Raw genomic sequence first — 15,768 nt, 5'->3', positions numbered from 1 at the left:
TCAACCAGAAATAACTGGAAACGTCACAATGAGCTATGTCTCTGTAGCTGCGCCGGCCGCGGCTGGCTCCCTGCGCCTGTCCGCTGTATCAGCCGCGCTGTGGAGAGCACCAGAGAGTCAGGCCATCCGACTGTCATTGGCTCCTCTGATTTCTCTCTTCTCCCCTCGACAAGGCACCGGACCAGTGTGAAGAATTTGTCCATTTTCTCCTTTTTGTTTGTTTTCCAGCTCTTGCTCCATGTCAAAGCAACTCAGTCGTGATCGCCTTAGTTCAGGCAGAGAATAAAAGGTCTTTTCTGAGTGGAATACTTCCACGCATGAGGTCTATAAATACAGTTAGGTTGGAAGCACCCTGCGTTCACCAGCACACCTCCTCTACTCTTGGTAAAGATGATTGGGCGAGACAATGAGGCCTCCCCTCTTTATAGGTCAATTAGCCCTGATTAGGTGGGCCGAGTTAATTAATGGAATTGGCAAATATGCAAATGAGATCCGACTGATCAGCTTTCGTCACCGTCTTGCTCACCCACAGCGGCGGGGCTGTCTCCTGCTTCAGCAGAATGAGGTGCCTGATGGGTAACGTGTAAATGATATGGGACAAGCCTAAATGCAGGAGAAAACTAGTTTCTCTCCTCCTCTTTTTCTCTGTCTGTGAGGGGCGTGCTGCGCTACAGTAATATATTTAACAAGTGTGCATTTATTGCTGCAGTTTTTTGTTGAGCACAGGAAATTGGGTAAACTGTAAATTAAATTCAATCTTAGAATATGTTACTCCTTTTTTATGAACGATTCAATGTTAGCATTTTGATGTTGGCCTAGCATTCCCCTTTTTTTATTAGTAATTGGATCGCCCATGTACAATAACTGTTTTGCCATTGTCATATTTCAGTGCTGGTTGTATTCGTATAAAATGAATTTGTATTAACATAGTATCATGCACACTATTCATGAGTGCCTCTTGCATTTGATTCTAAGGAGACATTGTACAGACCGTACAATTGAACATGCACTTTACACCCTTTCCTCTGGTTTTCTTTGTCGCTTTTTTCCCCCTTTCTGTACCCCACAAACACCGACTCTGACTCACACTCCATTCAAGGACACTTACACACTGTGGCAAATAGTCTGTCTTTTATCTTATTCTGTCTCATCTCTTATTGTAAATAGAAGAGAATTAAGTTCTGAACATTCTTGACTGAATGTCTCCTATCACAGAACTACGATTTATTGTCAGCTCAAATGAAGAATTGAAATATGACTGAGGTTTTCTCAATGTAGGGCTCATTGGACAGGAGATAACCACATTTGATTCTGTTGCTTTGAATAATGTTAATCCCGAAAAAAGGCAAAGTCCATTATTCATATTCATCTCTTTTCATTTGGCTCCACTCCTGATTTTGTAAATATGATTTCTTCAGCCCCCTTTTTTTCCAAAGCAATCTTTATTCACCGGTGAGACACTTTTGAAATTCCTCTGTCTGAGAGCAGAAACCATTACCATACACAGGTTTATAAGAAGTAGTCATTAATGCTCTTTTATGGTGCCCCTTTAGTGCCAAAAAGGAAGCTTTTAATTCTAAGGCACGGCAGCCTGGCTTGCCTTACTTAATCCGGGACTGGGCTTTGTCGAATGTAGCTTTCCAAGTGGTCGTTTTTCCATCTCCGACTCCAAACTCACTGCTTGAAGCTGAAAGCTGTAATAAACTGCTCGTGGTGTCCCTGTGCTGCGACATCTCGAAACCAAACAAAAATTACAGTACACACCTGGGTACAAACAAACATATGATCATAATCAATGATTCTTTTGAAGGCATAAAATGTATGGTATGACTGATTAAGTTATTTAAAACTTTTTCCCAGGATTTGGTCTTGGATGAAATTCATCATTTTAAAATGCAGTGGTTTTAAGCACCATCTTTTAGTCAGCACATATGTGGCATTTTGATTTATTAAGCAATCTGAAGTATTGAATATGTGAGCCCTTGCCCAGTTACTTCTTTATTTTGTATGCATAGTAACTTATGGCAATGATGAATTAATTTCACTCAAGCACAGAATCTGTGATTATTTTAAATGGTAACCATATCTCGACTTGATCAGAGGGCTGTGAGGAGTCAGCAGACTGTGAAATGTAATTTCTATTATTATTTTTTTTTATTTTTGATCTCACAAACCAAACGAATTCCAGCCAGCCACCTGAAATGTGAACTGATAATGACGTTTGGGATCACAGATTTACCGGCCACTTTTTTTTTTTTCTTCCCCCTTTCTTTTTCGTCATCCTAATGAAAATATTTTTTGCAACTCATGCATATAAAATGAGGGAATGGATCAGTGTTCTAGATAGAGACACAGTGGAGAACATCCTCACGCTGAAAATGGATAGCCCAGAGACTTTGAACGAAAACCAGTGTCGAGCCTGTTGTGTGTTAACAACATAACGTGTGTGAGTGAGTGTGAGTGTGTGTGTGTGTGTGTGTGTGTGTTAAATTCCCCAGTGTTCCCCAGACAGTGTTGGAGCACAGCAGACAGCTGTGTATTCCCACTAGATGGATGGCCAGTGTCATAGTGTGTGTTTACTGCACATGATAGAGCGGGAGACAGGCCAGGTAATGAGGCTACATTAAGGGCTTTTAGAGCTCGCAAACAAAGATGGAGGACTGCTTCATTCCCCTTTAATGATAGGTGTGTATGTGTGGTGTGTATGTGCAAAAGAGAGAGAGAGAGTGTGTGTGTGTGTGTGTGTGTGTGAGAGTGTGTATGAGGCAATGAAAGGCTCAATTTTCCTTCCACCTTTGTTGTGTCACTACTCGGAAGAAAGAGGAGAAATTCTCCCAATCTCTGGGCCAAATGCGTCGTCAGGACCCTTTTCTCAGATTCCGTACCTGATGGAGGAGACAGATTTGCGTAGTGCGAGATTCGAGGGTAAATATTTGCTGAAGCTGAAGAGGAATAGCAAGCAAGGGTATGGTTGCACAAGGAATGAGACAAAAGCTGGAGTTGGTCTGAAGCTTTGCAAATAAAGCGTCTGTCTGTGTCTATCTTTGCTTCATCAGGAAATGCCTTTCTTTCTATTGAACCTCCACCTTAATAGAAATGTTGGAGCCATCAGCGATCAGTGACGACAGCAAATTTAGAGAGCGCAGAGTTATCTCCGTCTCTCACTATCTTTCCACCACCCCACAACCTAAACACGTAGTATCACTATCATCTTCCTTCCCAAAGCTATACATCTACAGAATTACCAGCGTATTACCAGGGCAATAACAGCCTTCCTCTCTGTTTCCGATCATGATAATAAGTAGTCTAGGTTCTCCCTCATTGGAAGATTATGGCTTGAGGAAATAGCACCAAATACCGGGTGTGTTGAAATGCAGGACACCGGCAATTTATGGGATGTCAAACACACGTGCGGGCAAGCCGGCAGCCCTCACTCATGCGGCATTAAAGCTGCCTGCACTGCTACAGATCTGAGCGAGGCCCCCAGTCGATATTGTAGCTGGGGGGGTGGCGTGGCTCTTTCCGACCCAGTTGGTTTAGGACTAGCTGAGCCAGGGTCAGGGCTGGTACCCCTCAGGGAGAGAGGGTACAGGGCACGGAGGACCTGTGGTAGGCACACACACACAGACATATATGCTGTATATATACACACAAATGTAGATGCACGCAGTGACACCCTCAGGTGCCAAGTATTGTCACTATCTGTCCCTCTTGAGTATTGTGTGTGTGTGTGTGTGTGTGAGTGTGACAGTTCCATCACCCCCACAGTCAGATCCACAGCTCGGTAGCCCGCTCATCATTGCAGCCTGGCTGTGTTTCTAATTGACATTCTAATTGGCAGATTTGAATGCCGCCTTTAGATGGCTAATTAATTTATCTCACCGCTGTCATTAAGGTTAAAGCACCATCTGATCTCTGCGAATATACTTTGCATATATCTGCATTATCATTATGTTGCAGTTAGACATATTGCACAGATTTTATTTTGTAGGAGGGAAGACTATGGCACTGGGATTAAGCAGGGTATTGGGCTTTTATTGTTTGTGTATTAAATTCAAATTATGCTTCCTGACTTTTTTTTTTTTTCTTCTCAAGCTATCATGTCTGATTTTTTTGATTTTATTTTATTTTTGGCAATTTTTCTTATCATGTTAATGTTTTATACATCAGTAATCACATGTAAGCACATTAAAAGCAAATTTCATTCATTTGTTAATATCAAAGTAGCAGTTTGCATTGCATTCAGATGTTATTAAAAATCCTTATTTCCTTGTCTCATATATCTTCAAGTTTTCTGAACATCGCTGGTCCAAGAAAGAAAGCTGGGGAAAAAAAGGGAGATCCAGGCTCCATTAGAATGTTCATAAAATTGTAGTAAAGGCAATCAGACAGTCTTTCTCTGAATATTTTAAACATTGGGCATGTAAAATTTATGCCTAATTTGAATACTTATTAGCCGGCTGATCTCGGCTGCAGCCTTGAGTTTCTTATGCTGAGATTCATCACCGGATTGGATGTCACATTGTGCCAGTCTTCCCCCCCCCCTCCACCACCTTACTCCCTCCCACCCACTCTCCTTTTCTCTCTCTTTCACTCTCATTCTTTTCATCTGTCTCTCTCCGTCACCCCCCACCCTCTCTGCTCTCTCTCTCTCTCTCTCTCTGTCTCTGTCTTTTTTCTGTGTGTCTCTCTCCATCAGTAGTGAGCGGTGCGGTGTTAAACAGGGGCCTGTTTGTTCACAAGCACGCCTTGTCCTGGCCTCTTCCCTATTTACTTGTGTCCCGGGCAGCTGTCGCCCTGCTCTGTGTAACAGCTCAGCCCTGTTTGTTCTCCCTGCCTGGATCCTGTTTATCCTGGCTGTGGACATCCTTTAAGGCCTGTCCTGTATCTGCCCCTCGTCAAACACACACACACACACACACACACACACACAAACACATTGACGGACGTGTACACACTTCTATTAAAACGGTATTTACTGGCCAAAGAATACACACAGTACCCATGTGGGCTGGGCACAAATGCTCATAAAAGCACATGCACACACACAATCACAATCATCATTCGTCCCTCTTCTGTTGCCCGTATGTGGATTATCTGGCATTAGGTTGCTATTGCAGTCTTAAAAAAAAAAAACAAGAATGGAAATAACATCTTTTGAAAGCAAACTTCCTCCATGATATATAGTGATATAGTGATATATATTAATTGTCTTAAATTATATTAAAATCTTTATCATTTTTCTAATAGAGACAGCACAAAATCCATAATTCTGGAATGCATTTTGAGTTGCCGTTTGTTGGGTCTGAGCGTCTTTCATTTATTGTGAGAATGTCGACTGATGTTGGTGGGGCTCCTCTTTGCCCCAGTGAAGGTACAGAGCATTAAATGCGGGGGAAAATGATAAAACATTTATTACTGGAGAGAGAGGAGGTAATATGCATAATTTATGCTGTTTTTAGCACAATCATTAGTGATATTCGTGATAGATTTTTTCCCCTTTTCTTCCCTCCTTTTTTCTGTCTCTTTCACCAGTTTTCCATATCTAATAGATGCCGAGAGAATTAATTCAATATCCTATATTTATTTACTGTCGTTAAATTTCTTGCATTGTAGATCTCCCACCACAAAGTTTGATTGCAGCTCAACATTGTTTTAATTGTGTCCTGTTGAGAGGAGCGATGATTTTTTTATTTTTTTTTTAAATGTCACAAAATAAATGAATATATATGGTTTGATTAAAGAAGAGGGGGGAAGAAAGGAATCAAGCTAAGGACTGACACGTGAGCACCCTGCCTCTATGGAAGCCTGTGAGGGCAGGTTTTATTTAGCCACAGCAAGGATGACAAACCCATTATAGTGTTCATCACCAGCCCTGCACCATGTGATTTGGTGCCTCCTCCTCCTCCTCCCGCCACCAAATTTTAATTTTGCATGATTAGCTTTGCGTCATTAGGCAACTTCATTCAGATGCGACACAGACTAAAAAATCTGACAGCTTCAAGACGGCAAATATTTTAGGAGGAGTGCCCGTGCTTGTGTTTTTCTGTCTGTGCAGCCTGGCTGTCCTAAAGTGTGAGGGAGATATTAAGAATTAAGCATATGCTTATTTGTGAATCACATATTTGTTGAACCATATTTTGGTCTTAATTTCCTACAAATGTATTTTTTATTAAACATAGTACCAAAAATAATACAACTTCTTTCTGAAAGGCAGATGCTTATATTTATGCCCAAATTTTAGTGGATAAAAACATTTGCCACATTTAGTCACCCCTCCCATTTTAAATAGCACCAGGACGTGCATCTCTTTGTATTGCTTCATTTACACAATGAATGCATAATTGCTCCTCCTGCATCCCCCCCTTCCCCCTTCTCCTTTCCCCCCTCCCTCTTCTTTAAATGCTTTAATTTGCAGAGGGGGACTGAGGGCTTGATAATGGAAGCGTAAAAAAAAAAAAAAAAAAAAAAAAAATAGGAGGGAAAAAGGGGGGAATTGTAACAAGAAGAGCCCTAACCGGTGCCTCTTAATCACTTCTAGGTTTTAAATCATGATGATGCAGGAGTCGGCCACAGAGACAATAAGCAACAGTTCAATGAGTCAAAATGGAATGAGCACCCTAAGCAGCAGCCAATTAGAGGCTGGCAGTAGAGATGGGAGATCAAGCGCTGGTGACACGAGCAGCGAAGTAAGCACAGTCGAGCTGCTGCATCTGCAACAACAGCAGGTAAGTTGTGTTTCTCCCCCGTCTCGTCTCTCTGCCGCTCTCTCTCTCTCTCTCACTCTGTTTTCCCCTCGCTCTCCCACTCTGCTCTGCTCTGCTCTCTTCTCAGGCAGCGCTGGGGTTTTCTGCATAGGCAGGAGGCACAATGAAATATTATGCTGTGTATACATATATATTTTTTTGTTTGTGTTTTTTAGTACATGGGGAAAAAAACGTTGTTTATATAATCGGCTGTTTGTGTTGCTGGTAAATTTTCTGGGTAGTTTGTTGTGCTGTCGGCATGTTTTGCCTGGAGCTTTTTGCCTGCAGAGTGATGAAAATGTTTTGCAGTGACTGTTTTAGTCGGTTTTAGATTTTGTTGTGTTTTTTTACTTTGGCATTTCAATTTGTATTTATAGAGAGTTTGTTGCAGCCATGTGAGGCCATGCAAGTGTGCGTGAACGTGCATGTAAGATACACACTCTTACAGTGTGTGTGAGTGTGCGCTAGAAAGAAAGAGAGACAGACAGAGAAAGGGAAAGAATGTGTGTGTTGGAGCATCGTACGGACCAGTTTGGATAGTGTGTGTGTATGTGTGTGTGTGTGTGTGTGTGTCATGGCAGCGCTGTATCCACCAGAGGGCCTCCTAACTCGGCACGAGTTGGAGGCTCACACACAGACACAGACACTCTAACCACAACCAGCGGCAGAGAAATCTTTGACCGGGACACTTTTAAAAGACTTATTTGCATTTAGTCTCTCGGTCCCACTTTCCCTCAACTAGGAAGTAATTAGTAGAGTATTTTAAGCCACACATTTTCTCTCTGATTGACTTGATGAGATTGTTCCTTCTGTTGCTTATTTATTGTATTGATTCTTTCGGTTGGAGGCGCCCCTAACTAGTCCCAAATATGTGATGCTCCATTTTCATTCTCTCTTCATATCCATGTTTCATTGTACCGGCTCTATTCTTCTCAGTTGGATCGAGTTGAGGGTGAATGAACTGCAGGGGGGTGAGGGAGGTGGTGGTTGGGGGGCAGGAGTTGTGAAAGTCAGTCGCCAGCGGAGTAAAGGAGTCAAGTGTCTCTCGTGTCTTTTCACGGTGAATGATGGCTTTGACAGTTTGCCAAAAGAGCAGTGGGAGACGAGGTCAGAGGGCCATGCTTTGGGGTGGATGGGGGACAACGCCGCGGGTTTGTAATGATGCGTGCTGTCCCTTTCGTTTGATGGGAATTTTCATGCAAGCGTGTATTTGTGTGTGTGTGTGTGTGTGCTTTTGGAGGCAGCTGAATGCCTGTGGTCAGTTTGGTGAGGGCAACACAATAGATGACGATGTGTTTCTGTGGGTGTGCATCTGTATTTGTGCAGAGGGGTAAGGGTGGGGGGGGGTTATGTGGTGTAGCAAAAGGAAGCATGTCCTGCAGGCTCCCCCCGATGCCGCCTCTTCCATCCCCCATACCCCCATCCCATCTCAACACCCATCCTCCATCCACAGCGCAACCCCAGTGGTCCTGCTGGTGGCTGCAGCGGCATCGTAGCACTATAGCTTTACCCCCCCCCATTTATCACCGCTCTACCACTCTTCGTTTACACACACACACACCTGATTGGGGTCAATTCTCTCCCACTCTCAGTCATCACTCTTTTACATTTGAAGGTGTTGGGTAGTGGACTTCTTTCTATCTGTGTTGATACTCTCTGCAGATAGAGGGTAACTCAGAAAGAGACAGAGAGCAGGTACTGTTGTACCATAGGACCCCACTTTAATGCATTACGTTGCACTAGAAAGCAGAATAAAATCGTACTATAAAAGTCTTTTTTCAGCATTTTTATTTTAGGTTTTATTTTAGTAAAATAAAAATAAAATAATAAATGTGTAACTAGGGACTGTTTGTAAATGATCTGAGACATATTTTGTGACTTTTATTTTATTGAAATTTAACATTTAACTCAAATAAATATATAGAGATCTAATGTGAGACAACATTACAAAGATTAGTGTAATTGACATAAGCAGAGAAGTGTATGTAAACTCAGTAAGTCATCTAAAAACAAAGAAGCTGTGCCGGTTTTAAAAAATGTCCACAGCACTGAGAGAGAACAGCGACGTAAGCATAAAGTGTCTAGTTAAGTCTCTGAGATGGACGTACGGCTAAGAGCTTGTGGTGGTGGGTGGTTGGGTGGGTGGGGGGTGTATGACAGTGTGTGCCTTGTAAAGAGGCCAGCCCAAGCCTTCTCCCTACCCAGAGACAGACACATTGAAATGAGCAGTCCAGCTAACAGGTCTCTGGAGGCTTTTTAAAACAGGGGCCCTGTGCTGTTAACTTCACACACACTTCCTGTGGCGCGCTCACACTACATCTCTTCGCAGAGAGAGCGCAGTCCAAGGAAGACAGATTTTTTTTTAAATGCATTTGTTAGCACAGAGCTGTGTTATTTTGCAGTTGTTAGTGTGCTCATCTGAAGAAGGTGTTGTTGTGATGTTGGCAGGTGTGTATAAGTGAATGACTGATGATTTGTGTGGTCATATATTCATGCGTCTGTCCATGCTTTGGTCCAAGTATGCACTTTTCTTTTTCTTTTCTTTTTTTTTTTACACCTGTATGCAGCTAAAAAATTCCAGTCCATGTCTGCTCTGAGTCCATTTTGAAGGAAGGCTGTTGGGTGTAATTTTCTACCCATATTTGGAATGACATTGAGTGGTCCAGTGGGTATAGAAGCTCCAGTCTCTCATCACGCTGCTGGGGGGATGATTAATAATAAGCACTGATGAATTCTCCACTGTCCCTGTGGGTTCTGCCATTACCTAGCAGCTCCAAAATACCACCTGCAGCTATAATTAGAAAAGCAGCATCTTAAGGTCTCGTCGCCTTAGATTCGGCCAAAGGCTTATAGGACACAGATCAAGAAGAAGTTACACAGGAGCAATTCTTCCTTATTCAAATATTGATAGTTGCGTTTCTTTTTCCTCAAAGCAAATAATGCGCTTGTTTATATTGGATTTTAAATCCTGTATGTACAATCTGTTTATACGGGTCAGTGTGTTTAATGTGAAAGCCACACACTCCGTTATCCATGTATCTGAATAATAACCATCGTGTCACAATTGAATTTCCAGCCCCTAATTTCTGTCAGGGTTTCATCACCCCATTCCCAAGGTTGTCTAAATAGACCTAATTTGATTTGAGATCACAGATTAGATACCCACTGTATCTGATTGCAATTTGCCAGCTGCAGATATGTATCAGAGCAAATGATGAATGTTGCACAGCCCTAATTGCTATGCTAAAATGATCACTATAAAAGCTCCCTTGTTTAAAAAAAAAAAAAGAACAGCAAAATTGTGCTGAGCTCATATTACCAATCAATTTATCGCCGGGCCGTAGTCAGTCTTATGTTTTAATATTAGAAGCTGCTATGTATGTACATGGGAGCTATGCATTGATCTTGGATCTATACCATAATGTCCCATAATGAGGCTGTTAGTTGATTACAGTGGTCTGTAGACTTAATCCTGCCAGGGTTATCAGTGGGATTGATGACCCGATGCTCGGGACTACTGCCCCTCTAAATGAGCTCACTACTGTACAGAGTGTATTGATATTCAGAGCAAGAAGGAGACCCTGGTTTATCTGTTGTGGCCAGGTCAGTCGTTTTAACCAAAGACCTCTGGATTGCTGTGGGGACAACCTTCTGTCACTACAGCCTACTACTCATCCCGATCACTGACTCATCAACCTCAAACGTAATGGGAAAATGGTGGCTTTAAAGATTAAAATGGTTTTTGTCCTAAATCATACATTTAATTTTCTTTGCTGTTGGTTGTTATTTATTCGTTATGTGAAATGTGTATTCTTCTTGTTTGCAAGGACAATTTATTTACTTCTGCACAAAAAATGCAGTTCACAAGAGACTGTTGTAGAGGTCTACATGTTGGTAAACTGGTTAGGTATGCATTTCAGTGTTTTCCTAAGGCACATGATGCAGCAAAATGCAAACTATCCAACCCCATTTAAATGACTGCAGCATTTTGACATAAATTACAATAAGTGCGCCATGGTGCCATCTTACTTCTAGGCTACCCCTGTCGCTACACGAGAGTTAGGCAGTGGTCCAACTTGAGAGTGACAGCAATTAACCTGCCTTCCTAGGTGTTTAGCTGGAGGAAATGGAAGGGATGAGAAATCTGACAGCAAGTGATGGGTAATATTTAGGGTTTAGGGGCAAATGAAATTCCCCCCAAAATGAAAGTCATTAGGGAGAAAGTTACCCCACAGACAAAGGACAAAATGACAGTGTGTGTGTTTGTGTGTGTGTGTGTTTATGCTCATTTGACAGACGTGAGCTCACCTCCCTCTTATAACTCAGGTTTGTTGTTTAGTGCAGGTAAATACTTAAAATACTGACACACAATGTTCACCTACCGTCGCCTCTCACAAGCAAGCCTCAAGCATCTTTCTCTCTCTGCCCTTCACCTGCCTCTCTATCTTTCTCTCAGTATCGCATTTGAGGAGACACACACACACACACACACACCTAAGATGCAAATCTGGGCTTTGCCCTTGAGCATAATTTAAAGGCCTAATCACCCAGACTGTCCCTTTGGATGGAAAAGGGAAGGAGGGAGGGAGGATGGTGTCTCTCATTTGCACCCTTACACAAAGAAGCTCATTAGGTTTATCTTTCAGGCCTGAGATTGCCCCACTCAACTGTGTAAATAAGACACTGGTCCTGGCCTGATGCATCAATCACCTCTCAGGACAGGAGACAGACCTCCACTGAAATATGAACGATTTCATAAAGGAGCCTTTTGTTAACCATCATCAGCTGTGTGAAGATAAGGTTTCTCTGTAAAGGCTGGAGAAGCATTAGGGAAGCGGCGTGTACTGTATGTCTTTGTAAAATTATTTCCCCTTTCAGTGAAAAGACAGCTCTTCCTTGGCAATCCTTGTGTCTGACTTATTTACAATGAAAGCCATCCTTCTTTTTATTTCAAGCCTGGCTATCGGCAGACAGTCCCTACAGAATAGTACATACAGGCCTGTGACATATAGGCCTGTAGTTTCCCCCTTTGCGATGACACTAAAGATATAGGGTGTGAATGACAGCATAGCTACTGTTTGCTCACCCTTCCCCAGACAAAACACAGTATTATTCTATTATCTATCCAGACGCCACCTCTTCCTCTCCTCTCCCTCTGTCTCCCTTTTTTCCCCTCCGTCTCATTCTTCAGCTCCTCGAAACCTGGGCTGTCCATCCATGTTTAAGACACATTACATGTGGCCTCCTGGAATTTACAGTGGCGCTCTCCCAGTAACTCCATTTCGCACAGGAGTCCCCTGAGAGCATGGCGAAATGTCAAGCTGCAAGGCTTGAAAGAGAGACGAGGAGAAAGGGACAGAGGGAGCGAGCGATGCAGGAATTGAGAAGGAGAGGATGAGAGAGATAGACAGGGTGAAATCTGCTGGAAATAAACACTTATGGGTATTTTATGCTCGAGCAGTTGGGAACTGTGGAGTAGGCAGTGTGGTCTACAGGTCGAGGGGCAGCGCAGGTAGAAAGAAACAGATTATACTGTGTGTGTGTGTGTGTGTGTGTGTGTGTGTGTGTGTGTGTGTGTGCAGGATATCAGATCAATGCCTCAGAGGTCTCTTGCTCTGACAAGCTTTCTTTGCTCATAAGAAATGAAATGTAAAGTAAAACAGAAACAACATGTACATTAACATTTCCATACATTTTAATGGCAGTGGTAAATGCATTAAATAGAAGCCAATTGGCATCATTCAATTTAGATCAGACCTTTTGTTTGACCTGACACTTTTTTTTTTCTTTTCCTTTTTTTCCTGTGTAACGCATTAGGCCAGTGATAAATGAACTTGGCCAGGGTTAACCACCTCAGTGTAAATAAGAGGCGGGCATTCAGCAGCACATACTGTGGCCAATAGTCCTGCAGTCTCTAGCCAACCTCATGCAGGCCGGGATCAATGGCCACTTCACAACTCATTTCCTTTTACGCCTCCCTAACTGCCCTGCTCCAGCTCTGGGAAATAAATGGCATTGGATCTATAAGTCCACTCACACGAGCACAAACACATATACAGGCAGGCATACACACACATACAAACACACACTCCGATTGGACTGAGCGATTGCTTCAGCTCAATACCCTCCACAATAATTTATTTGCAAACTGCCTTGGTGGTGAATGGTGCATCATCTTTCGCAGCCTCACAATCGAAAACAGGCATTCTGTCATTGTTTGTTGCCACTCCCCTGTCGTTGGCTTAAACAGAGTGCCAGTCGTTAATATGGCGGGGTGGAGTGTTACTGTCATCCTCAGCCTGAAAACATACATGTAAATGGCTGTTTTCCGATGCATTAAGGTAACGCGTTGCTGTCTGCTTTTTCTGTAAATGGTTCCCTTCCCCCCCAAAAAATGGCAAGTGGCTTATAGTCATTTGATAGGCCACGACACCGCTATCCATTTAACAGAGCTTAAAAATCCTACATATGCATATGCCGGGGTGTCTTAAGCTGACAACCAAAAGACAGGATTTGCTAGAAGGCAGCTTTGGAGTGTTGTGAATTTAACAAGCATGTCTAGTATTACAGTTCCTCTCCGCTTTAGCCATGAATAGTAACAAATCAGACTCTGAAACGCATGCCCGATGGTTTGTTGTGTGTACCCCCCTCCCCTTCTCTAACTAATATTAAAATGACTTCAAATCTGGTTAAGAAGATGACTAGCAAAAAGTAGCAGCATCTTTAATGTCACTGGTGCTCTCTGTCTCTAATTCGCCCAGAATCTCGGCTAACAGATTCCAGGTATCATCAGTGTTTTTTTTTTTCTTTCTTGTTGCACTTGTTAACACTCTCTGCTGCTCCGATTACCTTCATCCCTGACCCATTTTTGAATATATAAATGGCTCTATCCTTCTCCCAAGTTGTTTGTAGTTGTAACGCTAGCAGGCTGCAAGGGGAGATGCTCTTTACGCATTGCCTCCAAACACTGTATACATATGTAAGAGAGCCAGCCGGGCTCTCAGTCCTCTCCCCTTCACAGCTTTTCATACAAATGCAGTAAATAAGCTCAGGCCGTGGGGAATTGAAGGCTCCAAACAGACGAACTGACTGACATGTCACTTAGCGCTGGCTTTGGCTCTCTTCACTGCAGGCTTTAGAGCTGAAGCTGCTGGGTTTTATAGTGCATCAGCCAAGGTTAGGTCCTCACTTTGCTGTCAAGGTGGACCGACATCTGTATTTACAACTTTAGGATAATGTCAGAAATATTATTTGCTATATTTTGTGTGTGGCAAATAGAGCAAACCGTTATATTACCATATATTAAACCATATATTAAGTCTGGAGAGGTAATTTATGAAAAAAATCCATGTACAATCAAGTCCTTTGGGAGGGTAAACTGAACATTTGTCTTGGGCAGATACAGAGAATAAGATGTACTCTAGCCCGAGGTTAATGATGTAAGTCACACAAGGAATCCATTGCAGCAGAGATAGACAGGCCTGCCTCTCCCCCAGCCTATGTTCCCGCTCAAACAGCCTGCCATTCCTCATCAAGACCTAACCACTGCTTATTTACCCACACTGGGGGGACTTAACTCGCACGAATTGATCAGTGATAGCACTGGAAAGCTGCTTGTTCCACCCTGATAAAAGTGACGCCCACGAGCATATGCAGAACATGCTTTGTGGGCTAGGCACAGCACTTCAAGCTTGACTAGACACTAAGCTGATATTGGTTTCACGCTTGAGTCCATGGTGCAAAATCTTCCAATTGAAACCTGGAGATTTGATTGTTTCTGCATATGCATTTATCAGAAGTTTACATGATAAATATACATTAGCCTGGTGGCTTGGCCATGCGTGGTATTGTTTCAGTGATACTATTCTTCATGCATTCCTTTTTCACCTGTTTGGACTTCATCATCCAATTCAGTGTGCACCTGATAATCATAATTTGCACAAAACTTCAAATGGATTTGTAGGAGTTTTGTGCATCGTTAGTCTTTCCCAGATTTTTTTTTTTGCCACATAGAGGAAATACTTCTTTGTTGGCAGAAGTTTTAAATGTGTGAGGAGAGAATCCCTCTCAAAATCACCGAAAACTGTTTTTCTTTTCACTCTTTCCATATTCTTTGTGTTAGTAGTGCGCCAACCGGCTTGTGTCTGTACCATGACATAATTCTCCGACTTAGAAGTTGAGAAAAAAACGAATAAAAAACGACCCCCATCCTCCTCTTGGCTTAGTCCTGACTTAATTTTGTAATGCCTTCACAGTCCTAAATGATATGTCATTTATCTTTCATACAAATTTCCAACCAGAGGTTTTATTTTTTTAATAACCACTATAATTGTTCTGTCCTTGTATGGAGTGCTATGAAGGGAGTGATCATGCTTTTGGCACATTTATCAAAGCCCAAGAAAAAGAAAATGCAGAAAGGAGGCCCCTTTTCTCCCATAGCCGGACTAAGTGTGCGACAGAGTGATAAATTTTCTTGTTAGGAGAAATTACATCCACTAACTTGAGCTACTTTAGCATGAAATTGAAAAAGAAGCATTTCTTGTGAATTTCCATTCTTGATTCAATGAAAGATGTAGATTAGGCCTTTGGAAAAGGGCGGGGAACAAGAATGAAACTAAAGAAGTATGACTCTGCTCACGCTTGCTTGTTCTTGGAAGCGTGATATAGGATGCTGTTGGAAAAAGGCTTTGTTTATGGAAGTAAGGCTCAGTCAGGATTAAATGAAAAAAATGTTTAACATCTCTCTCCCTCCTCTCTCTCTTTCTCTCTCTGTGTGGGTGTGTGTGTTTGTGTGTGTATGTGGGATACATTTATGTATTCACACACAAACTTTATGCGTTTTTACATTTTTATCACTGGGACTCTCCAAGCCTCTTTGCCCACCTTACCCTCAGTCACAGTCTGTGCTTGTGATAGCTCCCTCTCTCCATCTCGTTCTCACTTTTCACACACACACACATGCAAACACATTTCACTAGACCTAGCCCAGTCTAGCAGCCTGTTCTGGTGACGGTGGTGGTGG

The 15,768-nt window shown here is 42.5% G+C and overlaps 1 protein-coding gene across 1 annotated transcript in view; it reads left to right on the top strand.

The window, feature by feature from the left end:
* The first annotated feature begins 6,554 nt into the window (after positions 1-6,554).
* The window catches only part of foxp2 (forkhead box P2), a 57,999-nt gene continuing 48,785 nt past the window's right edge, over positions 6,555-15,768 (top strand). Inside the window, exon 1 of the mRNA XM_070928620.1 lies at positions 6,555-6,728. Coding sequence (XP_070784721.1) covers positions 6,555-6,728 — 174 coding nt within the window. The remainder of the gene's footprint in view (positions 6,729-15,768) is intronic.

The sequence above is a fragment of the Enoplosus armatus genome, chromosome 22 (assembly GCF_043641665.1).
Source record: "Enoplosus armatus isolate fEnoArm2 chromosome 22, fEnoArm2.hap1, whole genome shotgun sequence".
In the NCBI taxonomy this organism is placed as follows: Eukaryota; Metazoa; Chordata; class Actinopteri; order Centrarchiformes; family Enoplosidae; genus Enoplosus; species Enoplosus armatus.
The sequence above is the reverse complement of the archived record's forward strand: the minus strand, read 5'-3'. Positions and strand labels throughout refer to the sequence as shown.